This window comes from Mesoplodon mirus (assembly GCF_964341445.2).
Source record: "Mesoplodon mirus genome assembly, chromosome: 4".
Lineage (NCBI taxonomy): Eukaryota > Metazoa > Chordata > Mammalia > Artiodactyla > Ziphiidae > Mesoplodon > Mesoplodon mirus.
This window is the reverse complement of record NC_138979.1, coordinates 178,863,443-178,881,900: the sequence shown is the minus strand read 5'-3', so window position 1 is coordinate 178,881,900 and position 18,458 is coordinate 178,863,443. Positions and strand designations below refer to the sequence as shown.

General features: G+C 48.5%; 1 protein-coding gene across 1 annotated transcript; it reads right to left on the bottom strand.

Moving 5' to 3' along the window:
- Window positions 1-1,439: 1,439 nt before the first annotated feature.
- Window positions 1,440-13,147, bottom strand: LOC309802955 (serpin A3-8-like; the record flags this gene model as incomplete). Its single annotated transcript, XM_082618802.1, is given in 5 exon segments — window positions 1,440-1,579; window positions 1,582-1,716; window positions 3,401-3,606; window positions 5,213-5,295; window positions 13,028-13,147. Coding segments are annotated over 5 exon segments (684 nt in total).
- Window positions 13,148-18,458: the final 5,311 nt, after the last annotated feature.

The following is an 18,458-nucleotide window of genomic DNA, read 5'->3' as shown; positions in this document are numbered from 1 at the left end:
ACACCCATTCCCCCGTGGATCTGCAGGACCTCCCACTCAGGACAGTGGGTCAAGGATGCCCCTCCCCTCTCAGTAGGGAGCTGAGCCCCAGAGAAGCACAGGGAGTGGCCAGGGGAGTGTGAGCCGGTGAGTGGGACCCTGGGTCTGGGGCTCCCCCGCCCCTGTGCAGCAGCCCACACACCCTCCCCTAGGCCCCCTGCAGACAGTGCGCCCAGAAGTGCCTCTCCCTCTGCTGTCCCCCTTGTTATTGGTCTCCTGAATTCCATGTCCTGGCCTGTGTGTCTGCCCTCAGTTTATCCAGAACCCGACCCCTTCCCGCCCTTCCCGGTTCCTCCTGGTCCACCCCCAGTGGTTCCCCTGGGTGAGTGCACTGGGCTCCCGGCTGGTCTCCCTGCCTCCATGCTGGTCCTCAGCTGTCTGTTCTCCATTCGGCAACCTGGGAGATCCGTTTAAAACATGACTCAGATCGTTCACTCTTTGGCCCCAAAACCTTGTGATGAGTCTCTATTTCCCTTAGAGGGGGGCGAGTCGAGGGGTCTGCAAGGCTCCAAGTGACCTGACCCCACCCTGGGGTCCTGACCTCTCCCAGCTTTCCCTCTCACTCCCTCTGCCCTGCTGCTCTGGCCTCACCAACCCTCACCCACACCAGGCTCCCTCCGGTCTTACAGGTTTTGCACGGGCTGTTCCCTCAGCCAGGAATGCTTTTCCCCACCATATTCACATGGCTCAATCCCTCACCTCAAACATCACCTAAGGGCCTCCCTGCTTAAACTACTTGCGGATCCCATTTTTCTCATGATTTTACTGTGCTTTACTATCCCCACCTCCCCATTTCTCCCCTCTCAAAGTACCAAATAATTTATTATATTTATTTCCTGTCTGTCTCCTCCAACTACAAAGTAAGTGCCATTAGGGCAGGGAATTTACTGTTTTATTCGTTGACCTACCCTCAGAGTCTAAATTAGTCCCTGAGACATAGCTTGATCTTAATTAATTCATTCAATCAGTGCTGAACGGTTGAATGAATAAATGAGTGAATTAATGTTTAGTCAGTGCAAAGCTGTTGCTCAGCGTCTGTCTCACTTGAGCCCCTCACTGATCCCAGTCCCATCTGCCCCCCTCCACCTGCAAGAGGTGGAGCCACGGAGAGAACAGCATGAGTGTCGGGGGTTGTGTGAGGATCCCCATGACTCAGCGCATGTTAGTGTCAGAGGAACCCTGAGCCCCGCCCCCTCTGATGTCATCATCTTAGAGAAGGAACAGTTCAGGCCCAGAGCCACGCAGGCAGCCAAGGGCAAGGTCACCCCTGGACGGGCCCTCCCACCTCTGCCCCCGCCCCTGGACATTACTGAGGCCCGGGGACTGGGGGTCCGGAGTCCAGGAAGAGGGGGAACGGCTGAGAACGCAGGTGGGCCCACAGCTCCGGGTCCTGGGGACAGTCACCTGGGCTGCAGGGAGTCTCTCCACCTCCTCAGCGTCTCTGGGAGCAGCTTGGCCTCCACGTCCTGCATTTTGCCCTCGTCAGGGAGAATGAAGGGCGCGCGGTCGTCGCTGGTGAACTTGAGCTCCGCCACGGTGCGGGCAGCTCCGCGTCCCGGAAGTAAGGCGCTTCCAGGCCCCCCGTGGTCATCACAGGCACCTCCACTGTCCTGTCCTCGCTCACGTGGAACTCTGACTTATAAGTACGGCTGGGATCAAAGGGCTTCTTCCACTGGGCTAGAGGTGGAGGGACAGGTGAGGGGTCGGTGGTGCAAGAGCCACTGGCCACTCCCTCCTCTGCCCTGGTCCCTGAGCGGGGAAGACCCTCCCCACACCAGCAGCCCCCCACGTACCTCTAGGGATGGCCCTGCTAGGTTTGCACATATACCTGGGCAGGTGGGTAGGCCCTTGGGGACGGGGGTGAGCCCACAGGTCTGGATTGCGAATTGGGGACATGAAACAAACCTGGTTAATTGTGCTACGTGAGAAACCAACAGGAACGGGACAGGGCAAGGGAGAGATGGGATGAGGCTGGGCCTGCGGAGAAATGGGGGCTCCTGGTCCTTAAAGGGAGCAGTGTTAGTGACCAGTGGTTAGTCGCTGGCTTTGCAGGGAGGGCACATGTCCCCGCAGCCTTGTGAGCCAGGCTGAAGCAGGAGCCACATGGGGACCAGGAGGGCAGGGCGGGGTCAGTAGAGGAGAGGGCTGGGGTCTCCCCGCAGGAGGATGGAGCATTCAGTGATGGGGGCTTCTTGGGGAGATTAGGGCCCTGGGGCTTCATGGAGTGTGTATCCACCCCTGCTTCCTGCTTTGTTTCCACCCCTGCCTGTGTCCCCAGAGTTAGAGTCAGGAGCAGAGGGAACGCCGGGCTGGCTGGGGCGCCCCTGGCGGGGAGATCTGGGAGGAGAAAGTCCTAGACCAGGGCAGTGTTGTACGAGAGGAAAGTACAGGAGCTTGAAAGAACAAACATAGCAGGACAGGCCTGGATTAGTTTTCCAGAGAAATGGGATTCTATGCCTTCCTTTACAGAGGAAAACACAGACCCAGGAGGGCTGGCCATGGCTGCATCCAGGAGCGGCCAGCGCAGGGCTACCTTGTCTCCCCAGAGTTAGTGTCTCCTAGGCACATGACCACCCCCGACTCAATGGTCATTCCTTCTGTCTTTACCTGTGTTCTGTCCCTATTTGCACTGCTGGCTCTGTGTGTGAAATCCTTCTGCCTTCACGCTGATCCTTATGAGTTTTCAGGCTGAGGTTTGCAATCTTGAGTTTCTATCAATGGGACTGGGCACTGGGCCAGCTGGAATCTGGAAAAGAGTCTTTCCTGGATGCTGTCCTCTGAGTCTTCCCTCAGATGATGGCCTTGCCAATTCCACCCTCCTAGTCATAAACGAGCACAACTGAAGTTCCTCGTGTTGGCCAGGCTGCTCAGAGGCTGTCACACTGTGAAGAGGGCCACCAGCCTCACCTCAACCACCAGAGACTAAGTCCCCTTAGACAGAGCCCGTCAGACACAGCCCACAGTGTACACAGCTGAGGCCTTCCTGAGCGTGTCCGAAAGCATCTCAACAGGGAGGAACGTGGAGTTCCCAGCCACCCCGGAGAGAGCTGAGAGGAAAACGCCTTCCTTCTGGCAGCCAGGCAAGTTCAAGTCAGAATAAAAAGTCTCCCTCTGGCTCAGACAAAGGGTTAGTGGTTCCCCTGCACTTATGTCCCGCATAGTCAGCTGTGATTGAGAAAACCCCGAAATAGACAAAGCCTATGATCGGGGCAGAGCCTTGGAGCCCAAGGCCCCCTCAGCCGGGAGCAGCCTGCTCTATAATGTTTTACCGAATGACACAGTTGGCAGACGCTGGACAGAAATAGCCCTGAAGACACAAAACCAAAAGTGTGTTTCCTTTTGAATTAAACAGGGTACCCACCTTTAAAGTAGATGTAATTCACCAGGACCATCACTGTGCTCTGGGAAACATTTTTGAACAACTCCACAATTTTCCCCTGCGTTTGATTCCTCACATAGTCATTGATGAGCTTCTTGGCAGTGTCGGAATCCCGGAGGTCGGTGGAGAAGGCCTTACAAGACTTGAAGCAAGTCTTGTAATTGTTACGAATTTCCCCAATGGAGAAACTGGGCCCAGAGAGGGAGAGGGGCTTTTCCAAGGTCACCTAGCAAGCGAGTGGAGGAGCAAGGGTAAGAAGCCTGGGGTGCCTGGCTCCGAGGGAGAAGCTGGTGCTGGGTGTGAGGTGCTGTCCAGTGAGAACCCATCCCCCTCCTGCTGGCGGAGCAGCCACCGTCAGAGGGGACCAGGAAGCAGGGACTCCGTTTCCACTATGTTCTTTCTCTGTCCCCCCAGGACGGAGCCCTGGACTGAGTCAGAGGGCACAGCACCTCTCCCGGCCTCTTGATGACAAGCGTGTGACCTTAGGGAGGCACTCACATCGTGGTGCCGGGTCGCAGTGAGGGTTCAGTGAGAGAGGCCACCACAAGCAGTGGGGACAGCGCTGGAGCCTACGTGGTCCTGATAAGTGTTGGTGTAAAGATCAAAGGAGGGTAGAGTGTTCTTTTCAGCCCCTGGCAGGTGGACACATGGTGGTTGATTCCACCATAAACCTGTAAAGGCCGCCTAGTGGGCAGAAGCAGTGTGGTCTCAGAGTGCCAGGCTCTGGACAAGGATTCCATTTTGACCCCTTGTGAGTGCGGTGTGGTGACAAACAAGTGCCTGAGCCTCTCTGAGCCTCAGTTCCCATCTCTGTCCATGTTGAATGGCTCAGGTGACATAAAGTATGAAGGTGCTGGGCTCATAAGAGGAGTTCCAGAGGTGTCACCTCCTCCACATGCCACCCTCTCCAGGACCCTACAAGCCAGAGCTGTGATCCCTGAAGACAGGGAACAGAGGACAGAGCTACTGCATGAAAGTCCGAGAGAGGCTGAGTTCAAAGCTGGAGACCTCAGCAAACAGGACTGTTTACCTGCAGCCTCTGGCCCCTCATCTCAGAGTTCAGAGGAGAAAGGGCTGCTGGGGGGGAGGGGAGGAGACAGGAAGAGAGAGAGAAAAGAGGCAGAGGAGGGGGAGGAGAGGGGAGAGGAGAGGAGGAGGGGGTGAAGGGGAGGGAGCCGAGCTGAGGCCAGTGGAAAGGCCTTAGGACAAGCCTGGGGACAGAGGCAATCAATTGCCCCAACTTTTAGTTTACTCAGGGCCAATGCAGTCGTTTCTCTCAAAAAGAGTTAAACGTTTTCCTCCAAAATTATTCCTGGAGAAATAGTGCTTTTATTATTTGGCTGGATTGGAGAGCTGGCTCTGTTTTTGAGCAGTCTGTCTTTTCAGTTGCTGGACAGACGCACCCTCCTGTCTGCTTGACCGGGGGCCCTATAGGGACAGTGGAGCCCAGGGAACTCCCCTAGAGACCCCACAGCCTCTGCCCAGAGGGACACTGTGCACTAATTCCATCCACCCGTCTCTCTGAGAGCATCACCTGTGCCAGGCAAGGAGACGCACTGCACGGCCCTCAGGGAAGTTCTGACCCTGAAGGTGGATGCACAGCTGTGTGGGCTGCACAGCTGGCTCGAATCAGAATCCCACAGAGTCAAAGGCCGAAATGTCCCCAGAAGCCCTGGTAGCATGTCCCTCCCTTTGCAGGATGAAAACTGAGACCCAGAGAGAGGACGGGTCTTCCGAGGGGGCAGAACGCTCCCAGCATCGGACAGAAGTCCCCCCACCTCCCACCTGCCTCACGTTCCACAGGCCCCGTACAGGGTCCTAGAACCACCCTGGAAAGGGGGTCCCTTTGCTCTCAGTGTGGGAGCATCATGGATTAACTGCCGGGAGAGCGGGATGTGGGGAGTGGATCCAGAGCCGCCACCTGCCTGGGATGCTGGATTTTCATGGGTGCTGCTGTCTATTTATCCCGCAAAGATCTCCTCCCCTGCTTGGCAAATGTCTGCAGGGACAACACCGTGTTCTGTCCTCAGACTGGAAATGGGCAGATGACCATTCCTGGTAACAGGATTTATTACATCTATTTGAACAACCTTGTTACAGAAATCGCTAACTTTTTGTCTCTTGAAAGAAAACTGAAAATAAACAAATAAAAAAAATTTCCCTTGAGAGTGTTTTCTCCTGTTAAGAAAACTCATTTAAGTATGTGTGAAAGCTCAGACTATAAAAATAAGGGACATTGAAAAATATCCCTGATTATTGATCTTTAAAAAAATATATTGGTCTTGTTAGTTTTCCCCATGTTTATGATAACTTCACTGAAGACCACATAAAACCCCAGAGAATACAGAGAAGGACATTGGGAAATAGTCCCTAGAATTGTGTCACTCTGGGACAGCCCTACCAAACCTTATGTTGTGTTTCTTTTATAAGTCACTTTTCTTTGATTTGTGTATGTCTGTGCACCTGTCTGGATGTGATAGGAATGTCCAAACACAAACTCAGATATGTTTTTCATAGGTAATGCACTTTGTCTACAGATCGATTTACATTCCCAGAGAGGGAGCGTGGGCCCGAAGGCCTCAGTGCTGAGGGCTGAGAGCGCAAGTGTCAGGGTTCTCTGGTCTCTGGCGCCATCTGTCTTTGGAGGCCTGCTGTGTCTGGGCCTTTGTCCTTACCCCTTCACTATTGGTTCACCCTAAGAGCTGGTTGACCTTCATTCCTGGCCTGGAGGTCTCCTTAGATTTCTCTTTGAGCTAATCCCAGGCCTTTCTAGAGCTCAAGGGAAAATCCTTCCCTTTTACCCCTCTTAGTCACAGCCCTCCCTCCATGACAACCCTTGACAGACCTCTGTGACCCCTGGGGCTTCCACCAAGCATAGTTTGGAAACCACTGGCTTAGTGGTGAGGGTATGGCTTTAGCCTGAATACCTGAATCAAGAAAGTACTACTCACCAGGTGTGACCTCAAACAATTCACCGTAAATCCATCAACATTAATCTCCTTGCCTCTGAAATGCAGATACAAAATTTCCCTGACCGAGGTGTCTATAAATATTAAGTGTAATAATACTAAATGTAAGCTCTAGTAGGACAGGATTTGGTTGGAGGGTTGTACAGCGCTTCCCTCTTTTACTACTTAGTAAATATTTGTTGACTGTAAAGCATTGATGTGACTAAGAAGATTTTGGTCCCATCCTTCCTGAAATGACAATTTATGTCCTTTCAAACACCAAATAGTTCCAGAATAGTTACATATTTTTAAGCTACACAGTATCCAAAAAAAATAGTGGCTGAAACAAGACTGCAGTTTATTTCCATCTCATGTAGGTCCAGATGCAGGCAGTGGGTTGACATGGTGGTCTGGTCCCACTTTGTCAGGACTCAGGCTCCTTCTGTCTTGTCGCTTTGCCATTCCTCATGTTTATTTGCCATGTCCCAGATGGGTCGTTGCTGTGTCCACCTTCCAGTTAAGGGCAAGAGGGGAAGGTAAAAGCACACCCTTTTCTTTGAATGGAATGTTCTAAATGTTGTCTATGTTATTTCCACTTCTGTTCCACCAGCCAGAGTTTGGTCATATGGTCACACCTAGTTGCAAAGGAAGCTGCTCAGTGCAGTCAATATTCTACATTGGGTGCCATGTCCTAGCTAAAAATTGGGAGGGGAGAGAAAATGAGAATGAACATTAGGCATCACTGCTAACAATGTCCCAAGACTTTCCCTGAGTGTTTTCCCAAATTCTCTGGCCCCAGGAGAGCCTTCATTTTCCTTAAAACTGAAATGACTTAGTCTGAACCTCCAGTCGATGTGAAGGCAGAAGATTTTTCTACTTTTTCCAAGTAACTCTGAGGATGTTTGAAGTGGTCCCCTCCAGGTCATCTCTGTACAGGCCACTGAGGCTACAGGATCACTGAAGGATATTTGCCTCCTGAGTCAGCAATCTTTTTTGAATATTCCCTCCTCTGAGTCCAGGGGACCCTGGCAATATTTCTGAACCACACAAAAGGGGAAAAAAAAAGAGAAATGAATGGCATACGGGTGTCTTAAGAGATACCCCTGCCCATAGGAATAGAGCTTTGACACCCCTGCTATATTCAAAATGTGGTCTGCAGACCAACAGCAGAGAGCTTGTAGAAAGGCAAACTCTTGGGACTTACTCCAGACCTACTAATACGGAATCCGTCTCCTGATAATCTCCGCAAGTATCCATGTACACCTTACAGGCTGATGGGGCACAGCCATATAGCTTAAGCAGGTGAAGTGGAGCAGAATGTGCTGACTGTGAAGACACAGAAGCCTGCAACAAGACCAGTATTTTTAGAGTCTTAGGAATTGCAGTTTGGAAGATACCAATTCAGGTAAAACTGAAAGAGTGTTCCAAGGAAGAGAAAGAGTCAGGGGCTTATAAAGACAAAACCCACGAGGCTGTTAATGTTATCTGGCAAGAATTATGATTGACTTTGACACAAGAAAGGAAATAATTGTCCTTAAGAGATAGGTTGTCATGATTTTTTAAGGGTAAGGTTCCAATAAGTAGATAGGTAGTCACAAATTACTTTACGGTAAGGGTCTGATATGTATCTTGAGTCTGAAGACTGGGCAGATGTTCTGGATGTTGATATTAAGAAAATAATTGGTCAAAGTTCAGAACCCATTTGAGCAGAGATGTGCATAAGCCACAATTCTTAATTCTTGACTTTCCGTTCACATTTCCCCCTTATGTTCGAGATCTTTTTGGGGAAAGCACTGGTGATCAACCATTTGTTTACTTGGCATCGGCATGGACTTCTTTGGTGCTGGGAAGACTTATTCCCAGAGAATCATGTCCCATGGAGGAGGAAAAGAGGTGGTTGTGCAGGAGATATGCTTTTAGAGAGCTTATGGCCACATTTGAGCAATAAGGAGCCATCTAGGAAGTAAGTCTTAGGCAGCACTCAATATAGGAGAAATTCGTGGATCTTCATTAGGAGGAATCTTATGGGAGTAATCAATCACCTCCAGATGTCAAGCTATCATTACTCCCTTGGAGGCTGTCATAGTACAACAATGGGAGATATAAAACATAAGAAGTTTAAAACCAACAGAGAACAAATTAGAAAAATGATTAGCAAGACTAGTTGCAATCTTGATTAAAATAAGGCACCAAGTCCAGAGGGGAGCCAGCTGAAAAAGATTTCTAGATGTCAAGGTTTAAGTCTCTTTTTGCAGTTTAAAATGTCTCTGATGATGGCATCGTGTGTTTAGGTAATCTTTCTGAGTGACTTATACAGCAACAGGCACAAAGATTGTCTATACATGTGCTATTATGGTGATTTCCCTGAGGTTTATATCAAGTTGTACAATTTTAGCTTACCTGGCTTCAGAAAAAGGGCAGTTTTATTTCTCAATGATTCCAAGTCCAAAAGATTAGAGGAAAAACTGTTAACAGTACTTTGGAGAGTCAGAGCCAGATATTGGAGGAAACTAGAAGAATTCAGGATCTAGTTCAGTTTACAGGTAAATACCAAAACATCAAAGACAGTCAATAGCACCAGAATCTATTATCCACAAAGGTACATTACTGAAACATAATTTTTCTCTCTAAAATCACCCTCATTCTACCAAATATTGCCAAGTTAAGATTAATTTTTTGTTAACATAAGTCTGGTATCAATAAACTTGTCCTGTTTATTTATCTAAGTGTAACAAAAATAGCAACTGATCACACAAGCTCTTTTAAATCTGCTTTCCTGGAACTTTTCATTAGGAATCTCAGAATGAACCTTTAAAGGCCTCTCAAGCCCAGTAAAGCCAAGTCATGTACTTGCAATCAGACTTTGCCTGCAATACCTATAGATTTAGGTGAATCCCTCCCTTCTTGAGTTCCCCAAAATATCTTGAGCTTCCTGCAATTGCCAGGAAGTGACCTTCCTTACTCACCTGATTAGACAGCTGGGAACCCTGTAAACAAAGTACCAGACTGTTTTTCCAAGGGGATTTTTGGCTACATAAAGTCAATCTTAGTTCCTTAAAGCTGGATGGTAATATCTGAATTTATGCATACTCTTAAATATGACATTCCAAACAAAGCCTTGGTAATAAATCAATGTTTTTCCAATTGTGTCCTGTTCTAAAGAGAGCAGATTATTTTGAATTTATGTAAATGGCTAAATTGCCATGAAAATAAGAATAGTCATTAAGAGTTTCTGAGTCCTGGAGAGTTCAGATGGGGAGAAAAAGATAAATGTTTCATCTTTGTTTACAAAGCTATACAATATCAAAATGCTGCAAGTCATAGATGTCTTGAGAGAAGAGGGTTCCTTAAATCTGGCAGAATGAAACATTAAAAAATAAGGAATATTTAAACCAAAAAGTCATACAAATTATTATCATCTTCATCAGTTCACTCATTCCCATGAATTTAATTCTTGATTTTGAACTTTTTTCCCAGTTTTATGAAACCATCAGTTTCTCCATTCGAGTTCTGTAAATTCTTATCCAGTTCAGTGATATGATCTGAAAGTTTATCAGAAAATTGTACTCCAGAGTCCTTCCTATGAATCTCTCTGAAGGTGAAACATATTTGTAAAAGAAGCAGTGTAAACAATAACTCTCTGTAAATGAAAACAGACTTATAAATACCCAATATTTAAGATCTGAGAGTTTGTTATAATGAAACTGACAAGAAAATTTGGTATTTCTGTGACACAACATTTGAAGAAAGTAACTAGATTTATGACTGATAACATTATACCAGGATGTATTACTCTTCCAAGAATTTTACATAGTTTCTGAAACAAAACAAGTTTTTTTCAAGTTATCAAAAGATTTGGTGAAACTATTTTAAAGTAGTTATACCAAAAAACACAATTATTCTTAGAGTTCACCTAAAAACTCTCATCCCATTTACATTTAATTTACTTATGAAAATTTTATCACACCAAGTTATATTTCTTGCTAACCAATTTTATATTAAAATTGGGTTCACTAAAAGTATTAGACTTAATGTTGATAACTCTAAAGATGCAACCATATTAATTAAACTAACAAACTTAAACTAGCTTTTTAAAAAATTTTTATTGGAGTATAGTTGATTTACAACGTTGCATTAGTTTCAGGTGTACAGCAAAGAGAATCAGTTAAACGTATACATATGTCTACTCTTTTTTAGATTCTTTTCCCACATAGGCCATTACAGAGTACTGAGTAGAGTTCCCTGTGCTATACAGTAGATCCTTATTAGTTATATATTTTATATATAGTCGTGTGTATATATCAATCCCAACCTCCCAGTTTATCCCTCCCCCCATTACCCCCTGGTAACCATAAGTTTGTTTTCTACATCTGTAATTCTATTTCTGTTTTGTAGATCAGTTCATTTGTACCCCTTTTTTAAGATTCCACATATAAGCAATATCATATATGATGTTTGTTTTTCTCTGTCTGACTTACTTCATTCACTATGACAATCTCTAGGTCCATCCATGTTGCTGTAAATGGCATTATTTCATCTTTTTATGGCTGAGTAATATTCCATTGTATATATATACCACATCTTTATCCATTCCTCTGTTGATGGACATTTAGGTTGCTTCCATGTCTTGGCTATTGTAAATAGTGCTGCAGTGAACATTGGGGTGCATGTATCTTTTTGAATTATGGCTTTCTTCAGATATATGCCCAGGAGTGGGATTGCTGGATCACGTAGTAGCTCTATTTTTAGTTTTTTAAGGAAACTCCATACTGTTCTTCATAGTGGCTGTACCAATTTACATTCCCACCAACAGTGATGAGGTTTCCCTTTTCTCCAAACCCTCTCCAGCATTTATTGTTTGTAGATTTTTTGACGATGGCCATACTGACCAGTGTGAAGCAAAGGAAAACAGTCAAGCAAGACAAAATAATCATAGTTTAGCCATTAAACAAAATCAAGGATCTTTAGTTCCTCCTCAAGGGCTACAGATAATATTCTGAGCCATATCCTTTGAGTTATTTTGCAGATACTGAAACCCCAGCAGGTGGAAGCTGCCCACTAGCACATAGACCCCAGACCAGTTGAACCAGAAGGTTGATGGTGTTGACTCCAAATTACCTCACCACCAAGCAATCAGAAGAATGTCCATGAGCTGATCATGTACCCCACAACCCCCTCCCCTCACCTTGTCTTTAAAAACATTTCCCTGAAAGCCATCAGGGAGTTTCTAGTCTTTTGAGCACTAGCTGCCTGTACTCCTTGCTTGACACCCTGCAATAAACGCTGCACTTTCCTTTACCACACCCTGGTGTCAGACTGGTTTCATTGCCCATGGGCGAGCAGACCCAAGTTTGGTTCAGTAACACAAGAACAGTAATAGTTTCTGATTTTAGGGATCCTGGAGCATGAAGTCACCTGCAGGCTGCAGGACTCTTGGTTAATGTGGGTACTGTTGACCAGAAGCCCTCGCACGCACTCCACTTCCTCCTGTACCCCCTTGGCAGCCTGGTCTGGCCTGAGACCCTCTCCTATATCACAGGACTCTCCACTCTCCTTCGCAGGTGGTCTCCTGTCACATCGATCACCTCCTGCCTCTTACCTGGGGTGCTGTAGCTCTCTCCATGTTTCAGAGATTTCTGGTAACCAGAATTTTGACATAGCTCCTCCTTGGCTTCTCTCTTTGGTGATCTATCCCACTGACTATGCCCTAAATAACCCCCACCCCACTGTTCTCTGCTCCCCATCTCAGTGAACAGTGCCTCTATCGTCCCAGCTCAGCCAGGAACCTGGAGTCATCCTCCCTCCTCCAGCCTCCCCTTTAGTAAGGGGCAAGATCTCCCTCTTCCACATCCCTGGAAACCACTTCTTATTCCCCATCTCTGGTGCCCACACTCTGGTCCAAGCTCCTGGTCCCTGTGTCAGTGACCACTGGGTTGTCTGCACTCCTCCCTGCCTGCTCCTTCCGAGTCTGTTTTCTGCAAGGTCCCCAGAACATCTTTAGGGATACAGGCTGTTCAGGGCACTCTTCTGTTTGAAGTCCCCACCTCCAACCCTAGGCCTCCCTTCCATCCTCTGGTCCAGCAGCACCCACGTGGTCTGGACCTGCCCACCTCTGCAGCTGGGACACCAGCACCAGGTCCCCAAGCACATTCCTGAGTGTAGAGCTGTCCCTGCAGAGCCCACATGTCCCTCAACTCATGCCAGGAGAAGGGAGGGTTTCAACTCCCTTTATAAACAAGGGGACCTCTGAGAACATTCTGTCTCAGGCTTCAGTTTGATTCAATCACCCATGAATCAACCACTTTGTTATACCTAGGGCTGCACAGCATGTGGCAGGAAGCCCTCCCTGGTCTTTCTTGGTGGAATAGCCCCTCCTCTGACTCCTCCAAACCCATTCCCACTCCCCTTACAGCAAGAGCCTTTGCCTGCTGTCCCCATGATGTGACTTCCCCTTAGCTCTGCAGGGAGCACTGTTGGTTTTTGGCTGTGGGGATGACTGCTTCTCACTCACCCTTGTTCCCTAGAGACAGAGCTGCCAGATTTGGCAAACGAATTCCTGGGACCTACCCCACAATTCCTGGGACATACTTATGCTAAAAAATGATTCATTATCTGGAATTCATATTTATCTGGGTGTCCTATATGTTATTAGCAGCCCCACCTGCACGATGCACTCGGGTAGGGGTCCAGGGCTCAAGGAATAGGGGGTCTTAGGCAGTGGCCTGAGGACTCGCAGAGGCATGGAATCTTCTGCAGCCTCCCACTTAGCCCCTTCATTCATTCACCCAATATTTGTTGAGGGCACTTTGGGCCAAGGCCCATGGCAGGCACTGGGGCAAACCCTCAGGGATTTCCTGATGTGTGAGAGACACAGAAACATAGAGAGATGATAACTATACAGTGTGGGAAGTGGTGGAGGGAGGGGTGGGTGTGGGGGACCAGAGATGGTCTGGGGGAGTCAGGAAAGCTCCACCACGGATGGACCTCTGGGCAGAGTCCTGAGGATGTGCCTGGGTTTGTGTTTATTACCAGCTGTGGCTCGACAAGGACTAGCTGGAGAAATGCCTAATACTAAAGAGTGTCTGGGCCCTAGGCTTGTAGAGTATAAGAGCCTTCAGGCCCTGAAGCTGGGTGGTGGCAGATGCAGGGAGGAGGGGGCACAGATTCCCTGGGGCCTGAGCCAAATCGGAAACCCCGTGGTCTTCTGTCTCCCTGTGCATCCGAATCCTGTGGGGGTTTGTTAAAACACGCTGATTTTTCGGGTAAGGGCCAGGAATAGGCATTTCTAACAAGCTCTCTGGGTGATGTTGGTCACAGTCTGAAAAATGCTGCTGTAGGTCAGGGCCCCTTCCCCTGCCTGGTTTCCTCCAAGCCTTCAAACAGCCCTGTTGCCATCATCCCATCGGGCAGTGGGGGAAATGGACACGTGTGTTTGCTCAGCGCACCTGGGAGCAGAGGCCAGGCCCTTGTCCCATATTCCTTTACCCCACGCCCACCAGACCCATCTTCCCAACCCCCAGCCCAACCCACCCCCACCCCGCCCGGGTCCCTTAACATCTGTGAAGGAAATGTACCTGCTGATCAAAGCCACGAATGGTTCCTAGCAGCCTCTCTGGGAGACTGATGGAGAAGCAGGGGCCCAGAGAGGGGAAGACTCTGAGCACCATCTCTCCCACCCCGCCCTGCCCAGGTACACAATGAATGCTCAGCTCCTGGTACAACCAGAGGCTGCAGCTATAGTAGCTGCTGAGAAGCCACCCATCTCCAGAAGGCTGTGTGCGCCCACGTGTGCACATGTGGGCGAGTTAACAAAGCGGGCATGTAGGAGCATTTCATTATCTCTTCTCTGCGTCTTCACAGAAAATCACCATCAGGAATGGCATGTGGTCTCTCGTACTGGATTCTCCCAAGTGGCCAAAGCATTTTTGTGTCTGTAGATGTTGCCACTTCGGGGTCACCTCGTTCTCACCTCATTCCTTGGGGATAGGTGGCAGATAGTCCACTTCGGGGTGCAGCTCTCTAGGAAACAGGAGAAGGTCACTGACGTCACCCACTTGCCATCCCAAACCCTTACACAGGTGCCTCTCTGCCTCTTCATTAACTGAGACGATATATGCAGAGGGCCTAGAAGAGTGCCAGGCATGCTGTAGGTGGCATCCAAGTGCTACCCAGTGTTAGGAGTGCCTCCCCCACCCCCAGCACCCTGCACAGCCTAACAGGTGCTGGTGAAGAGCGAGCCTCCCAGGCTCCAGCCACCCGTGTCCCATCAGTTCCGTGAACAGGACACACTCTCCCACCTCTGGGTCTTCTTCACTCACGTTGTGCACAAGTAACGTTCGTTCCGTTCACTCCTGCTTGTCCCTCAGCTCTTGGCTTCAGTGCCACCACCCCAGAGCTCCCTCTGGAGCCCCAGCTGTAGAAAGTCCTTAACTATCTCTCTTAGCGCCCTGTTCTCCTCCTTAACTGGTCTCCTGCTTCTGCCTTCACAACCCTAACCCCACACCTATTCTCTTCCCTACTTTTTTTTTTTTTTAACGTTTCACTAAAAAAGTCAACTTTCTAGTTTGAAACAATTTTAGATATACAGAAAAGTTGTAATGACAGTGCAGAGAGCTCCTGTGACATAACCATCTTACATAGCCATGGTATATTTCTGAAAACTAAGGAGTGAAACTTTTTACTGTATAGACTCATTTGGATTTCACTTTTTCCACTAATGTCCCTTTTCTTCTCCAGGATCCCATCCAAGAAACCACATTACACTTACTTTCCAGGTCTCCTTAGTTTTACCTGGCCTGTGACAGTTTCTCAGGAGTCTTAATTTGTCCTGACTGCCATAACAAAATACCACAGGCTGAGTGGCTTGTACATGGTGGAAATCTACTCTTTACAGTTTTGAAGGCTGGACATCCAGGCTGGAGATCCGGAAACCAGCATGGCCAGGTGAGGGCTCTCTTCTGCTTGTGTCCGCACATGGGAAGGGGTGAGAGAGAGCTCTGGGGTCTCTTTTTTTGTTTGTTTTAATTTTTTTCCTTATTAGTCATCCATTTTATACACATCAGTGTATACATGTCAATCCCAATCTCCCAATTCATCACACCACAACCCTCACCTCTGGGGTCTCTTTGGTTTTTTTTTTTGCAGTACGCAGGCCTCTCACCGTTGTGGCCTCTCCCGTTGTGGAGCACAGGCTCCAGACGCACAGGCTCAGCGGCCATGGCTCACGGGCCCAGCCGCTCCACGGCATGTGGGATCTTCCCGGACCGGGGCACGAACCCATGTCCCCTGCATCGGCAGGCGGACTTTCAACCACTGCACCGCCAGGGAAGCCCATCTGGGATCTCTTTTAAAGGCACTAATCCCGTTCATGAAGGCTCCATCCTCATGACCTCGTCACCTCTCCATGACACCACCTTCTAATACCATCACATTGGGGGTGAGGATTTCAACATGTGAATTTTGAGGGAACACAAACCTTCAGCTCATAGCATCAGGCTTTCCTTGTTTTGCATAATCTTGGCACTTTTGAAGAGTACTGCCGGTCAGGTATTTTGTTGAATGTCCCTCAGTTGGGGTCTGTATGCTGTTTTCTCATGATCAGAGTGAGGTTATGTGTTTGGGGGAAGATCCCACAGAGGCAATGCTCCCTTCTCATCACCCCATATCAGAAGAAACAAGATGATAACACAACATACCACTGGTGAAGTTGACCTTGACCACACAGTCAAGGTACTTCACCCAAGGTCGTGGATGTCAGGTCTCTCCACCTAGCACTACTATTCTTTACTTCCTGCTCTAATTGTCAAACTCACACTCCATAGCATTTGCCATCAACTGACATGAGATGTATTTTACTTTTCTTTTTTATTCTTTGTTATTTTTTTTTTGTTATTGTCACTCCATACTAGAATATATTTCCTCCAGAGCAGAGATCTTTGTTGTTTTCTTCATTTATCTCCAGCACCTGGAGCAGTGCCAGGGGATATTCAATAAACATCTGTGGACAAAAGAATTACCCTCATCACAGTTTGTAATTCTGCTTGTTTGTTTGTGTACCTGGTTATTGCCTAAGCCTGCATCTGATGGGCTCACCATTACACCCTTTTACTAGCTCCTTGCCTGATTCCCTGTAGGCACCCCATGAGTAATGGCCTTTGGATGAAAGAGCTAAATAAATAAGTGTAGTCTGGGCAAGGCTGTTTAATGGGGCATGAAGTGCTTCCTCTGGAGACCAAGTTCATTCTTTTTGGTATGGGTTTCTGCAGGGAGAGGTGGGGGAAGGAGTTCTGGGCCCTAGCTCTGTTCCTCCACTTTCTGGCAGCAGTGGAGTCCACACGGGGAGGACCTCAGAGTGCACGTGGTCAGAGAGGGAAATGAAAGTGGGTTCCTAAGAACACGAATGAACTTGGTAACAGCTGCCAAGAAACTCAAAGGTGGGGTGACTGCTATGGGTTGAATTGTGTCCCCCCAAATTCATATGTTGAAGTCCTAACCCCCAGTACCTCAGAACATGACTGGATTTGGAGATGGCATCTTTAAAGAGATGATTAACTTAAAATTAGGGAGGACCCCAATCCAATATGACTGGTGGAGATTGGGAGATGAGAAGATCTGGACACAGACATACACACACACAGGGAAGCCCATGTGAGGACACAGAGAGAAGACGGTCGTCTACAAACACAAAAGAGAGCCCTCAGGAGGAACCAGCCCTGATGACACCTTGATCTCAGACTTCCAGCCTCCAGGACTGTAAGATAATACATTTATGCTAAGCCACTCCGTCTGTGGGACTTTGTTATGGCAGCCCTAGTAAATGAATACGCCGGCTAAGAAAGGGGATCCTGAGGGGGACAGCCATGCCTATAATGCGGGCTCTGACAGACCTGGTACTTTATCTCACCTGATGAATGAGGTCTATCCCAGGGTGGGGCAGGTGGGGCTGATGGAGAAGCAGGTGTGGAGGGGTGTGAGCGCCCCCTAGGGGGATGAGTGAAGCATCTATGGTATGCACAGATAGGAGAGTGAGGGGCAGGAAGAGGTCCAGGGAATGATTTAGGTGGGGCGTGGATGGCCAAACTACCCTGAAATCAGGAGGAGAGAGAAGAGACAAAACCTGGGCCTCGTGTTCAGAGTCCCTGTCGCTGGACCGCAAACACTGTCCCCTCTTTCCTCCTTGCTCTCCTTCCCACTCCTGGCCCTGGTCCAGGCTGAAGTCTCCACAATTTCCCATCCACACTGCAGCTCACTCAGCCTCATGCTCTCTCCAGCTGTTCCCTTCAGCTCTGTTCCCAAGTCTGCTGTCTGTGAAGCCCTACATGCTTTTCAAGATCAGCTCAGTGTCACTTCTTCAGCAAAACCTTCCCTGAGCCCTCAGAAGTTAACTCTCTTTCCCTGTCTCTGAGTTGCTCTATCAGTTTGTTCAGCCCAGGATCGTGTGACAGTTGACTTACATGACCTGCTGTGACTCCCAGCTCGGAGCTTCCTTCCATGACACCCCAAATTGGCCGCCCTGAGCCCGGCCCGATCCCCACACGGGAGCTGTTTTGTGACTGTTTGCTGAGTGAACTTTAGACAGCGCTGGACCTTGGCCTTACACACATGGCACAGCCAGGACCCCCCCCTGACCTTGGACTGGCTGAGTAGACTCTGAGAAAAATATTTGCCAAAAAAACCAGGTGTTGCGAAAGGAAAAGGCACACAGGAGTGGGTCTGGCTCCATGAGGAGGCCCCATCCTCCAGAGGTTCCCAAGCCCAAAGCAAAAACGCAGACAAGCCGTCTGGCTCTGGTTGTAGCCATCTACCCTGCCACCGGCCGACACCTGTGCCATCTGGGTCCCCGAGCCTGGGCCTTACACTGTCACCAGCAGGGGGGCTCTGGGCAAGCACTTATGTTGCCCTCTGTGAAATGAGGATGCTGAGATAGACCTTACAGGGTTGTTGAAGGATTAATGACATCACAGATGCAAAGTGTCCCCACAGCTGGCACATAGTAGGTGCTCAGTACTTTAAGGGATGGTCAAAGCTTGGGGTTCTGACCCTGTTAGTTCTAAGGGGCACCCACACTGTCCAGTCTCTGGAGTCAGAGTGCT